Below are 12,662 nucleotides of genomic sequence, written 5' to 3'. Positions count from 1 at the left end.
GTATGTGTGTGCGTGAGTATATGGGATTGTGTGAGTATGTGGCTGTACAGGATTGTGTGTGTCTGTATATGTGTGTGCGTGAGTATATGGGATTGTGTGAGTATGTGGCTGTACAGGATTGTGTGTGTCTGTGTATGTGTGTGCGTGAGTATATGGGATTGTGTGAGTATGTGGCTGTACAGGATTGTGTGTGTCTGTGTACATATGCGCACTATTCTTTCCCTTTCTCTTGCAGATGAGGTGTCCCCAGTCTCTGCTCTGTCTCTCTCTGCTGCTCTGTGGATTTGTCCCCGAGTGCTTTGGCTTCACCTTGATGGTGAGTAGTTGTGGGGGCAGACTCCCCATTTTTTCCTTGTGATGGGTGGTGATGGCCTCCTCTGCAGGAAGCAAGATTCAGCTCTTGGGTCAGTGTGCGTGGGCTGAAAGCGCCTGGGGTAGGGGCTGGGTGTTGCCTCCGAGTGTTTGGAGGGCGTCTTTGGGTCAGAGTGCGCTTGATCCATGTTTCCATGCGAGGGCGCAAAGCAATGCCCACGTTCTTCGCACGCATCTCAAAACTCCTCGCTGCACCGGGCGTAAAGTTTGTGCCCAAGAAACACGCAAGCAGCTGCATGTGAAAGTGTGCGCTCTACCCAGGGCTTCTTATCACATTAAAATGAGAAAAAGTTCTCCTACGCTGACCCAGACCCAGAAAGTCTATCAGGAGAGGATTAATGAACAGAACCGGCCCCTGATCCTCCATTCTCTCTCCCTCTTTCCTTCCCTCTGTGTTCCTTCCACCCTTCCCCTTCCCCCTCTTCCTTTTCCCTCTTCCCTTCCTCTCCCTTCTGTGTTCCCTCCTCCTTTTATCTCTTTCCTGTCTTTCTCTGTGTTCCCTCCTCCCTTCCTCTCCCTCTTGTCTCTCTCCCTCCCTACCTCTGTGTTCCTTCCTTTCCCTCTCTCTCTCTTCCCCTTCCTCTGCTTTTTTACAGCCCAAAGACAAGCGCGGGTGGACACTGAACAGCGCCGGTTACCTACTAGGACCCCGTGAGTACCCCATCCCTCTCCCTAGCCCTGCAGCCCCCAGACCAGTGAGGGGGCAGCAGCTCTGGAGTGGGGAGGGAGGGGATTGGGGTCTGGGCGTGGGCTGAATCCTTTGGTACTTGGACCACTCTTTGTTCGGGGGAACCAGCGACTTAAAAAATGACTCCCTGATTTGAACCAGATGGGAGTTCCTAAGGCCTCACTCTGGAAGGGGAAGGTAGCAGTTCACTGGCCCCAGGCTACTTCTGCAGCAGCAATGGACTAAAAGAGGGGGAGGGAAAAGGGAGGGATGGATGGGGCAGTTGGCCAGGGCCCAACCCTAGGGAGATCCACATAGGGTCAACTGAATATTTGCATAAAAAGAGTAACAAGACCAGGGCAGGGGGGGGGGGGGGGGGAGGAGTCCCATGGCAGAGTACCACCCGATGCCCATTGGCACCTTTAGTCTGTCCCTGCTCAGCAACTCAGTGGCGGGCATGCTGGCTTGTTCTCCCTTCCTGAGACAGATCTCCCCTCTCCAGGGGTTACTGGCACCTCTGGGCTTCCAGAGCCTAGCATTTCTTAGGTTTTAGCAATCCATCTCATAAAAATATTAACGCCCACCCCCACCCCGACCATGCTTCTAACAAAGTAGTGGCCATATGCAGGACAGCCCTCTGGCTGCCAGTCTGTCCATGGGGTGGGACTGGTCGGGCCAGGTCTTCCATTCCATGCATGGATTTCTAGCTCTTGCACCTCTTGGTTCATAAAGGCGCTGAGGCCAAGCTCAGCCTGTCCTCAGTGGCCCCTTTCCTGAGGTCTCTCTGTCCCCTTCTTGTCTTTGCTGTGGCAGATGCACACCGGACTCTGACAGACAAAGGAGGCTTGGCCGGAAAGCGGGAGGCTGGAGATGAGTTGTATAAGTCCACTGGAGACCTGTATGGTAGGTGGCACCAAGATGCCCATCACTAAAGGAGGGTAAGGGGGAGGGGATGCTCTGATACTTCACTGGCTATCTTCTCCACCCTCAACCCAAGATTACTGGCTTCCCCTAAATCACATTCTGCTGGGGCCTGTGGGCAATCACAGTACTTATGCTGTTTTCTCTCTGTTCCTTTGCAGCCAATCAGTTTCAGCCACTGGATGAGAATGCCCTGCAGACAGTGCTGGATTTCCTCTCATATCTCCGCCTCAGAGGTGAGGGAGATCAAGTCATAACCCCCACCCCACTCTCAAAAGAGCATAATGTAGCATGGCATTTAAGTGTATGGTCCTCCCTTCCACCATAGCACCAAAGACAAGTTACAGCATGCAACATACAATGACATAGCAAAGTAAAATGTCAACATAATCGCCATCCAGCAATATTAATAAAATCACCATCCAATAATAACAAAATCACCACCAGCAATATGAATAAAATCACCATTCAATAATAACAAAATCACCATCCAGCAATATCAATAAAATCACTATTCAATAATAACAAAATTACCATCTAGTAATAGCAATACCATCACCATCCAAAAATAACAAAATCACCATCCAGCAATATCAATCAAACCACCATCCAGTACTAACAATACCATCAAATAATAAGAAAATCACCATCTAGCAATATCAATAAAATCACTATCCAGTAATAACAAAATCACCCTCCGATAATAACAAAATCACCACCAGTAATAACAATATAATCACCATCTAGTAATAACAAAATCATCATCAATATTAATAAAATCACCAACCAGTACTAACAAAATCACCATCCAATAATAAGAAAATCACCATTCAGCAATATCAATAAAATTACCATCCAGTAATAAAAAAATCACCACCCAATAATAACAATATAATCACAATCAGTGATAAAGTCATCATCCAGTAATATCAATAAAATCACCATCCAGCAAAAGCAATAAAGTCACCATCCAATAATAAAATCATCATCCAGTATTAACAAAATCGCCATCCAGCAATAACAATAAAATCACCATTGAGTAATAACAAAATCACCATCCAGTAATATCAATAAAATCACCATCCAGTAATTACAAAGTCACCATACAGTAATGTCAATAAAATCACCATCCAGTAATAATAAAATCACCATCCAACAGGAATGGAAAAAATATAAGCAAGTACACATAGCATCCCATTGCTTCCTCCAGATTTGAGTCCTCATCCAATGAATGTGTCTCATCAGGCTACCTTCTTTGGGATTTGCCATCCAAATTTCCATCCTAGGGTTTACTGGTGGGGGTGTGGGGAGTGTGGGGGGAAGATCAGGGCTACCAATCCCTGAACTCACCAGGTCTGCCCAACAGTGACTTACCGGTGGATGAATACGAGAAAGGTGGGAAGTGCGTTCTCCTGAATAAACATGTCCTCTTCTTCCTCCTCTGCAGATCTTGGAGCACTGGATCATCTGGCGCTGGCCCTCTCTTCCGAGGAATCCACGCCACAGTAGCCCATCATCTCCTCTACCCTCCCTCCCCCAGCATCCCCTGCCCACATCCCTCCAAGCTGTCCACCTGTGTATATCCTCCAGCCGCATGGCAGAGTAGAGAGTCCACACACCCCTGTCACCCCTTTGCCCGCACTACACCACAGAAATCTAATGGCTATATTTGAGCATGCCCGGGGCATTCCCCCCCCCTCCCCCCGAGAGTAATCCAGCGATGTACCATATAATAAATATCCCCTATGGATCTAATAGTGCTATCAACCCCAAACATCCCAATCCAACCAGAACTGCAGCCCCTGCAAAAGGGCCTCAAAAAAGCTAATTTAATACTAACTAGGAGCAAGTCGAGACAAGTTCTGGGCCCTCGCTGAGCATTATGGGATATGTCTTCCTGGATCTTCAGCTGGGACTACAAATCCCAGGACTCCTGGGCTGCGAGAGCTGAGAAACTCTGGACCGGCTCCATTTTCCTGAGGGCATGGAGACAGCTGGAAGTGAATGAACCCGGGCTCAGAAGACGCAGATGCGGGAGAGTCGAGAAAGGAAAGGGGGAACATTCCTGTGACCAGGTGTTTTGTCAACCTGACTTTTCCCTGGAAAATAAACTTTTTTGGAGACATTTTTTGCTTGTTAGCTTGGATTTGCAAGGTAATTGGGATGAGGTGGGGCAAGGAATGGACTTGTCCCAGGGCAGGGAGGGCAGGTTCTCAGGGAAAGCCCCAGGTGCAATGGAGAACCAGTAGAAAGGAATCCAGAGCTAAGGTGGCCAATTCACCCAGGTCACTGGAACATGCTCATCCAGTCCTGCTTTTGCTCCTGTTGCATGCAGGGCAATGTAGTTCCAATGTTCTTAGGGAAAACTACAACTCCCTGCATGCAAAGGGGCAAAGCCAGGACTGGCTGAGTCTGTTTCATCTGCCCTAGGTAAAGAGGCTGCTCTCCAGAGATGCCCTCCAGATGTCAAACATCAGGCTTCCTGTGACAGAGGTCTTCCAAATGTCACTGCTGGAGGAGCTTCCCAGTCAGCACATATCACAGGGACTCAGTACAGGGGCCCCACCCTGTATCCTGTTCTACACGGGCCAACGCAGAGAGTGCCTGTGACTGACTGGTACGCCAATACTATTTACAACTATTATCAGACATATGCAGCACAACAGAGATAGACATAAGAAACAGTCCCTGCTCCCTGGAGCTTACAGTCTAGTCAGGACAAGCATACATGACAAACAAGAGACTGTGGGAAGTGCTTAGGATTTAAAAGTAGCTTCAAAAAGTTGAGTTTCGAGATTGGACTTGAATAGGGACAGAGAAGAGCCCGACGCACTGGCTCAGGGAGTCTATTCCAGGCACACAGGGTGATAAGGTGGAGTATGGAGGAGAAGGGTATGGATAACAGTGACTTGCTGGAGGAACAGAGTTCATGAGGAGGGGCATAGGGAGAGAGAAGAGAAGATATCATGAGGAGTGGCAGAAGGAATGCATTTATAGGTGAATGAGAGAAGAAGAGGGGTGACCCTGTGACAGCGCCGCTTAAGGGAGAGGAGTCATGCAGCTGAGTTTGTGAACAAGTAAGGTTCAGCTGGAGGTCTGTGAGAGCAAGTTGCAATAGTGTAAGTGGGAGGTGGTAAGAGAGTCGAGGAGCATGTTGCTCAGAAAGGAAGGGAAGGCCCAAAGTACGTTAAAAGGAAAGAGAGATATAGAAGGAAATACAGGATGCTGGTAGAGTGCTCCTATTGGTCAATGGAAAGGAGCACAGGAATCTGGGAGAGCTCTCCTGTTGGTCAATGGAAAGGAGCACAGGGAAAGCTCTTCTATTGGTCCATGGAAGGGAGAACAGGGAGCACTCTCCTATTGGTCAATGGAAAGGCACATGAGAGCGCTCCTATTGGTCAATGGAAAGGAGCACAGGAATCTTGGAGAGCTCTCCTGTTGGTCAATGGAAAGGAGCACACGGAAAGCTCTTCTATTGGTCTATGGAAGGGAGAACAGGGAGCACTCTCCTATTGATCAATGGAAAGGCACACAGAGAGCTGGGAGAGCGCTCCTATTGGTCAATGGAAAGGAGCACAGGAATCTGGGAGAGCTCTCCTATTGGTCAATGGAAAGGAGTACACGGAAAGCTCTTCTATTGGTCAATGGAAAAGAGCACACGGAAAGGTCTTCTATTGGTCAATGGAAAGGCACACGAGAGCGCTCCTATTGGTCAATGGAAGGGAGCACAGGAATCTTGGAGAGCTCTCCTATTGGTCAATGGAAAGGAGCACAGGGAAAGCTCTTCTATTGGTCCATGGAAGGCAGAACAGGGAGCACTCTCCTATTGGTCAATGGAAAGGCACATGAGAGTGCTTCTATTGGTCAATGGAAGGGAGCACATGAATCTGGGAGAGCGCTCTTATTGGTCAATGGAAAGGAGCACAGGAATCTTGGAGAGCTCTCCTGTTGGTCAATGGAAGGGAACACAGGGAGAGCTCTCCTGTTGGTCAATGGAAAGGAGCACAGGGAGAGCTCTCCTATTGGTCAATGGAAAGGAACACAGGTAATGCTCTTCTACTGGTCAATGGAAGGGAGCACAGGGAGAGCTCTCCTATTGGTCAATGGAAGGGAGTGCAGGGAGCTGGGAGAGCTCTCCTATTGGTCAATGGCAAGGAATACAGGTAATGCTCTTCTATTGGTCAATGGAATGGAGCACAGGGAGCTGAGGGAGCATGCCTATTGATCACTGATTTATTCTTAGTTAGTCCCTGCATTGGCCCCCTCTAGGCTTGGCTCTTGGGCCAATATCCCACCCCCCACCAACCTTAATCCACTGCTGTTCTGCAGCCCACCTCCAACCAACCCCAAATGTGATCTGTGCCCTCCCACCAACCCTTTCTTATCCCCCCCCCCCCCCAATGTGAAAACACCCACCACAGATATAGAGGATCCATATCAGGCTTTTAATTGTGAACCATTCATTTACCAGTGTCAACACAATCTCCCACAACAAACAGACTCTACTACCCCGCACAGGACAATGGCAGCACACAAGAATGACAGCAGATGGGAAAATCACCCCTCCCATGTTTCGAGTTGGCAGGGGGGCAAGCTGTGGGGGAGGGGGTGCAGAGAGCCTCTGGACCAGGATCAGCCCAGAGGCTGGCACCACTGGAGAGCAAGCTCTCTTGGGCACCTGCACCCACTTCCAGACCTCCAGCACCGCAAAGAGGTCCATGTGTTCCGGATATCCCCCATGAATCAGCAGGAGAGGATTGTACAAAAATCGAGGTCATGCCTATTCATGAGTGATATCCTGAACACTGGAAGTGGATACCTCGGTATCCCCATCTCACCCCAGCTAATCTAGGTCAGGCTGACCAGTACAAATCCCGGTACGCAATGGGAGGGGGAGGGGGACAAACGTCTGGACTGAGGCAGCCCATCTTGGTTGATCTGGGCGGGGTGGCCACCTTAGTCGGGACAGTCTGAGCCAGGCCTGCTTGCCCCCCACCCTCGCTGCCGAGCATTAAAGGCTGAACGGACCCCTTCATCCCCTGCGTACGGGCACGCGGCTGGGAGCTCATTCAGACCCCCAATCAGAAAGGAACGCCATGCTGCAAGGGGCCCCTGCCGCCTGCACGCCGAGCAGATCCTGGAAGCCTCGCGCAGGAGCCCACGGCGCGGGGAAGCTCGAGAGGAGCCGCTGCCCCTTCTCGCCAAAGCAGCTCCTCTTCAGCTTGGCGGTGGCCCGTTTGCCGAAGCGCAAGCCGAAGGAGTTCAGGTTGTAGCTGGCTTGGTGCTGCCGCTTCCGTCGACCCAGGCAGAAGAAGCTGGCCAGAATGTCTTCCGTGGAGTCCACGTGGGACCTCTGGGAGCCCAAGGTGGAAGGGTGGAGTGGGGTCACCTGTTCTCGAGCGTCAAGGAGAAAGGGGAGCAGGAGGTCTGTGGCCCCGGGGAGCTGTCCATCGCTGGGGTCCATTATGGTCGTGGCCGGGCTCCAAGAGAGAGACTTTGTCAGACACCCCACCCAGCTCAGAGCCAGGACTGCCTGCCAACAAAGGAGGTGCCGAGGGGTCCTGCAGAGAGAGAAAAGGAGATGGGGGTGGGATGAGAAAAAGAGAGAGGGCGAGATGGATGGGGGAAGGGTTAGGGAGGGGAAGTAAAGGTGGCAAGAAGAGGGTTAAACAGAAGGAAGGGGGAGGCGAGGGGATGAGCGGAAGGAGGGGGAAAGGGAGAAGGAGACGGGAGGGTAAAGAGGGTTTAGGAAAGAGGGGTAAAGAAAAGGAATGGGATGAGATAACGGGGAGAGGGAGAGCGGGGGGTGAGGAAAAGGGAGGAGGAGAGGAAGAGATGAAAAGAGGAAAAGGGGAGAAGAGAGCGAGAGAAGGGGAAAGCATGAGTAATTAAGATCGTCCTGTTCTCTCCTTTCTCTGGAAGAGTTTCTGGCTCTGTCTGTCCTGAATTAATTTATTTTATTTTATTTTAAAACCTTTCTATACCGTTGCTAAGTTAAATACCGTCGCAACGGTTTACATGTAGGCACATATGTAATGTAGGTAAAAGTGTACTATAGTACATTCTAACAGGTGCCGTCAAAGGCTCGGTTACAATATATCATTAGACATAAGTCATTTAGTGAAGTAGTTCCTGACCAATTGTACCAAGGTACTTACACCGGTAGTTTTATTACATATAGTATTATCGTTATGCTTTATTGTGGTGTGGAGTTCATAGACTAATCTACTGTACAGTCCTAAGGACTGTATGTCGGTGCCTTTCTGTCTTTTCCTGAAATATTTCTCTCTATTCTCCTGTCTCTTTGTAAAATGCTTGTTTAAAAAGCCATGTGTTTAGGTTTGTCTTGAGATCACTTTGTAGCCTGATCTCTGGAGGCATTGTGTTCCAGATTATGGGTTCTGCTAGTGATTTAGGGCTCTTTCTCTCACTTGGGTCAGCCTTGCTGTTTTAACTGACGGGATGGTTAGGAGGGCTTTATTTGCTGATCGGAGGTTCCTGTGTGGAGTGTGTACCCGTAATGATGTGTTCAACCAGTCTGATTTCTCATCATAAATTAGTTTGTGAATGATACATAGGGTTTTGTATTTAATTCAGTGTTCAATTGGTAGCCAATGTAACTCTGCTAGGGTTTCAGTTATATGATCCCTCCTTTCTTTTTCCGGTTAGTATTCGAGCTGCTGTGTTCTGAAGTATTTGCAGTGGTCTTAATGTTGGATTAGGTAGTCCTAGCATAAGGGCATTGCAGTAATCTGTGCTGGAGAAGATTAGTGCCTGCAGTATTGTTCGGAAGTTATTTTGAGTTAGCAGTGGTTTAAGTTTTCTGAGTACTATGAGTTTTGCATAACCTTCCCTTACTTTTAGTGATATGTGTTGTTTCAGATTGATTTCAGGGTCTATTATTATTCCGGGTTCCCAGGTTACGTACTTTTTCTGCTAGTTCAATTTTCTGGTTGTCTTTGAGTATTATTGATGTTTGACTGATTTCAGAATTTTTTCGTTCTAAGTGAAGAAATTCTGTTTTATCAATATTAATTACAAGTTCCATTTCTGTCAGTAGTTGTTTTATAATGCTTAGGTACATGTTGGCTAGGTTTAATCAGCAGAGGGGACCTTAGGGTGTGACATGATACATTGTACATTGTACATTGTACAGCACTGCAGACAAAAGCACACAGCCACCCCCGGGCTGCAGGCACCTGGCAGCACATTGCCATGGACTAAATGCTCTATTTCTACATAAAAAGATACATTCTCTCACCCAGGGCCATCAAGATGGGAATTAGAGCTGAGGCACAGGGAGATAAAGTGACTCCCCCCAGGATCACACACACAGAGTCAGTGACAGAGCCGGGGATTAGAGCTGAGGCACAGGGAGATAAAGTGGCTCCCCCCAGGGTCACACACAGAGAGGCAGTGACAGAGCTGGGGACTAGAGCTGAGGCACAGGGAGATAAAGTGACTCCCCCAGGGTCACACACAGAGAGTCAGTGACAGAGCCGGGGATTACAGATGAGGCACAGGGAGATAAAGTGACCCCCGGGTCACACACAGAGAGTCAGTGACAGAGCTGGTGATTGGAGCTGAGGCACAGGGAGATAAAGTGACTCCCCCCAGGGTCACCCACAGAGAGTCAGTGACAGAACCGGGGATTAGAGCTGAGGCACAGGAAGATAAAGTGACTCCCCCAGGCTCACACAGAGAGTCAGTGATAGAGCTGGGGATTAGAGCTGAGGCACATGGAGATAAAGTGACTCCCCCCAGGGTCACACACACAGAATCAGTGACAGAGCCGGGGATTAGAGCTGAGGCACAGGGAGATAAAGTGACTCCCCCCAGGGTCACAGACAGAGAGGCAGTGACAGAGCCGGGGATTAGAGCTGAGGCACAGGGAGAAAAAGTGACTCCCCCAGCATCACACACACACAGAGTCAGTGACAGAGCCGAGGATTAGAGCTGAGGCACAGGGAGATAAAGTGACTCCCCCCAGGGTCCCATACAGAGAGTCAGTGACAGAGCCGGGGATTAGAGTTGAAGCCAGAAACACACCTGGATTCGTGTTTTTAAAAACTTGACAAAGGCAGAAGCACAAAAACATCAATCTGCCTTTCTTCCCCACCTCTTAAACTTGCAGAAGCTGCTCCTTAGCCCTGAGAGGGAGGAGAGGGGGCTCACTGCTGAAACTGGCACCCTTCAAGTCTTCAGTCCTATTCTACTTTAAATGTCTTTCGCAGCGGGAGCCTCCGCAATCAGATCTGTAACCTTACTCCCTTCATTCCCCAAAGCTCTCTGCCATCTGTCATCAGGAAAAGAACCGGGTCCATTGTGTAAAGGAGACCTGCCTGTATCCTCAGGGCTGGGATCAGTGAGTGTAAAGGAGACCTGCCTGTATCCTCAGGGCTGGGATCAGTGTGTGAGGGAGACCTGCCTGTATCCTCAGGGCTGGGATCAGTGTGTGAGGGAGACCTGCCTGTATCCTCAGGGCTGGGATCAGTGTGTGTAAAGGAGACCTGCCTGTATCCTCAGGGCTGGGATCAGTGTGTGAGGGAGACCTGCCTGTATCCTCAGGGCTGGGATCAGTGAGTGTAAAGGAGACCTGCCTGTATCCTCAGGGCTGGGATCAGTGAGTGTAAAGGAGACCTGCCTGTATCCTCAGGGCTGGGATCAGTGAGTGTAAAGGAGACCTGCCTGTATCCTCAGGGCTGGGATCAGTGAGTGTAAAGGAGACCTGCCTGTATCCTCAGGGCTGGGATCAGTGTGTGAGGGAGACCTGCCTGTATCCTCAGGGCTGGGATCAGTGTGTGTAAAGGAGACCTGCCTGTATCCTCAGGGCTGGGATCAGTGAGTGTAAAGGAGACCTGCCTGTATCCTCAGGGCTGGGATCAGTGAGTGTAAAGGAGACCTGCCTGTATCCTCAGGGCTGGGATCAGTAAGTGTAAAGGAGACCTGCCTGTATCCTCAGGGCTGGGATCAGTGAGTGTAAAGGAGACCTGCCTGTATCCTCAGGGCTGGGATCAGTGTGTGAGGGAGACCTGCCTGTATCCTCAGGGCTGGGATCAGTGAGTGTAAAGGAGACCTGCCTGTATCCTCAGGGCTGGGATCAGTGAGTGTAAAGGAGACCTGCCTGTATCCTCAGGGCTGGGATCAGTGTGTGAGGGAGACCTGCCTGTATCCTCAGGGCTGGGATCAGTGAGTGTAAAGGAGACCTGCCTGTATCCTCAGGGCTGGGATCAGTGTGTGTAAAGGAGACCTGCCTGTATCCTCAGGGCTGGGATCAGTGAGTGTGAAGGAGACCTGCCTGTATCCTCAGGGCTGGGATCAGTGAGTGTAAAGGAGACCTGCCTGTATCCTCAGGGCTGGGATCAGTGTGTGTAAAGGAGACCTGCCTGTATCCTCAGGGCTGGGATCAGTGAGTGTAAAGGAGACCTGCCTGTATCCTCAGGGCTGGGATCAGTGAGTGTAAAGGAGACCTGCCTGTATCCTCAGGGCTGGGATCAGTGAGTGTAAAGGAGACCTGCCTGTATCCTCAGGGCTGGGATCAGTGAGTGTAAAGGAGACCTGCCTGTATCCTCAGGGCTGGGATCAGTGTGTGTAAAGGAGACCTGCCTGTATCCTCAGGGCTGGGATCAGTGAGTGTAAAGGAGACCTGCCTGTATCCTCAGGGCTGGGATCAGTGTGTGTAAAGGAGACCTGCCTGTATCCTCAGGGCTGGGATCAGTGTGTGTAAAGGAGACCTGCCTGTATCCTCAGGGCTGGGATCAGTGTGTGTAAAGGAGACCTGCCTGTATCCTCAGGGCTGGGATCAGTGTGTGTAAAGGAGACCTGCCTGTGTCCTCAGGGCTGGGATCAGTGTGTGTAAAGGAGACCTGCCTGTATCCTCAGGGCTGGGATCAGTGTGTGTAAAGGAGACCTGCCTGTATCCTCATGGCTGGGATCAGTGAGTGTAAAGGAGACCTGCCTGTATCCTCAGGGCTGGGATCAGTGTGTAAAGGAGACCTGCCTGTATCCTCAGGGCTGGGATCAGTGAGTGTAAAGGAGACCTGCCTGTATCCTCAGGGCTGGGATCAGTGTGTGTAAAGGAGACCTGCCTGTATCCTCAGGGCTGGGATCAGTGTGTGTAAAGGAGACCTGCCTGTATCCTCAGGGCTGGGATCAGTGTGTGTAAAGGAGACCTGCCTGTATCCTCATGGCTGGGATCAGTGAGTGTAAAGGAGACCTGCCTGTATCCTCAGGGCTGGGATCAGTGTGTAAAGGAGACCTGCCTGTATCCTCAGGGCTGGGATCAGTGAGTGTAAAGGAGACCTGCCTGTATCCTCAGGGCTGGGATCAGTGTGTGTAAAGGAGACCTGCCTGTATCCTCAGGGCTGGGATCAGTGTGTGTAAAGGAGACCTGCCTGTATCCTCAGGGCTGGGATCAGTGTGTGTAAAGGAGACCTGCCTGTATCCTCAGGGCTGGGATCAGTGAGTGTAAAGGAGGCCTGCCTGTATCCTCAGGGCTGGGATCAGTGAGTGTGAGGGAGACCTGCCTGTATCCTCAGGGCTGGGATCAGTGTGTGTAAAGGAGACCTGCCTGTATCCTCAGGGCTGGGATCAGTGTGAGGGAGACCTGCCTGTATCCTCAGGGCTGGGATCAGTGTGTGTAAAGGAGACCTGCCTGTATCCTCAGGGCTGGGATCAGTGTGTGTAAAGGAGACCTGCCTGT

The 12,662-nt window shown here is 50.4% G+C and overlaps 1 protein-coding gene across 1 annotated transcript; it reads left to right on the top strand.

The window, feature by feature from the left end:
- The first annotated feature begins 235 nt into the window (after positions 1–235).
- LOC115080303 (galanin peptides-like) lies at positions 236–3,469 on the top strand. The gene is made up of 5 exons (XM_029584453.1): positions 236–316; positions 969–1,023; positions 1,853–1,942; positions 2,122–2,196; positions 3,408–3,469. The coding sequence occupies exons 1-5, from the start codon at positions 236–238 to the stop codon at positions 3,467–3,469; spliced, it is 363 nt and encodes a 120-aa protein (XP_029440313.1).
- The last annotated feature ends 9,193 nt before the right edge of the window (positions 3,470–12,662 follow it).

The sequence above is a fragment of the Rhinatrema bivittatum genome, chromosome 19, assembly GCF_901001135.1.
Source record: "Rhinatrema bivittatum chromosome 19, aRhiBiv1.1, whole genome shotgun sequence".
In the NCBI taxonomy this organism is placed as follows: Eukaryota; Metazoa; Chordata; class Amphibia; order Gymnophiona; family Rhinatrematidae; genus Rhinatrema; species Rhinatrema bivittatum.
The sequence above is the reverse complement of the archived record's forward strand: the minus strand, read 5'-3'. Positions and strand labels throughout refer to the sequence as shown.

Bases quoted from the DNA above. Each gene is read 5' to 3' on its own strand.
- LOC115080303 (XM_029584453.1), top strand. From the start codon at position 236: ATGAGGTGTCCCCAGTCTCTGCTCTGTCTCTCTCTGCTGCTCTGTGGA. The intron at 1,943-2,121 runs GTAGGTGGCACC...GTTCCTTTGCAG, and splicing joins GTCCACTGGAGACCTGTATG to CCAATCAGTTTCAGCCACTG. The intron at 2,197-3,407 runs GTGAGGGAGATC...CCTCCTCTGCAG, and splicing joins CTCATATCTCCGCCTCAGAG to ATCTTGGAGCACTGGATCAT.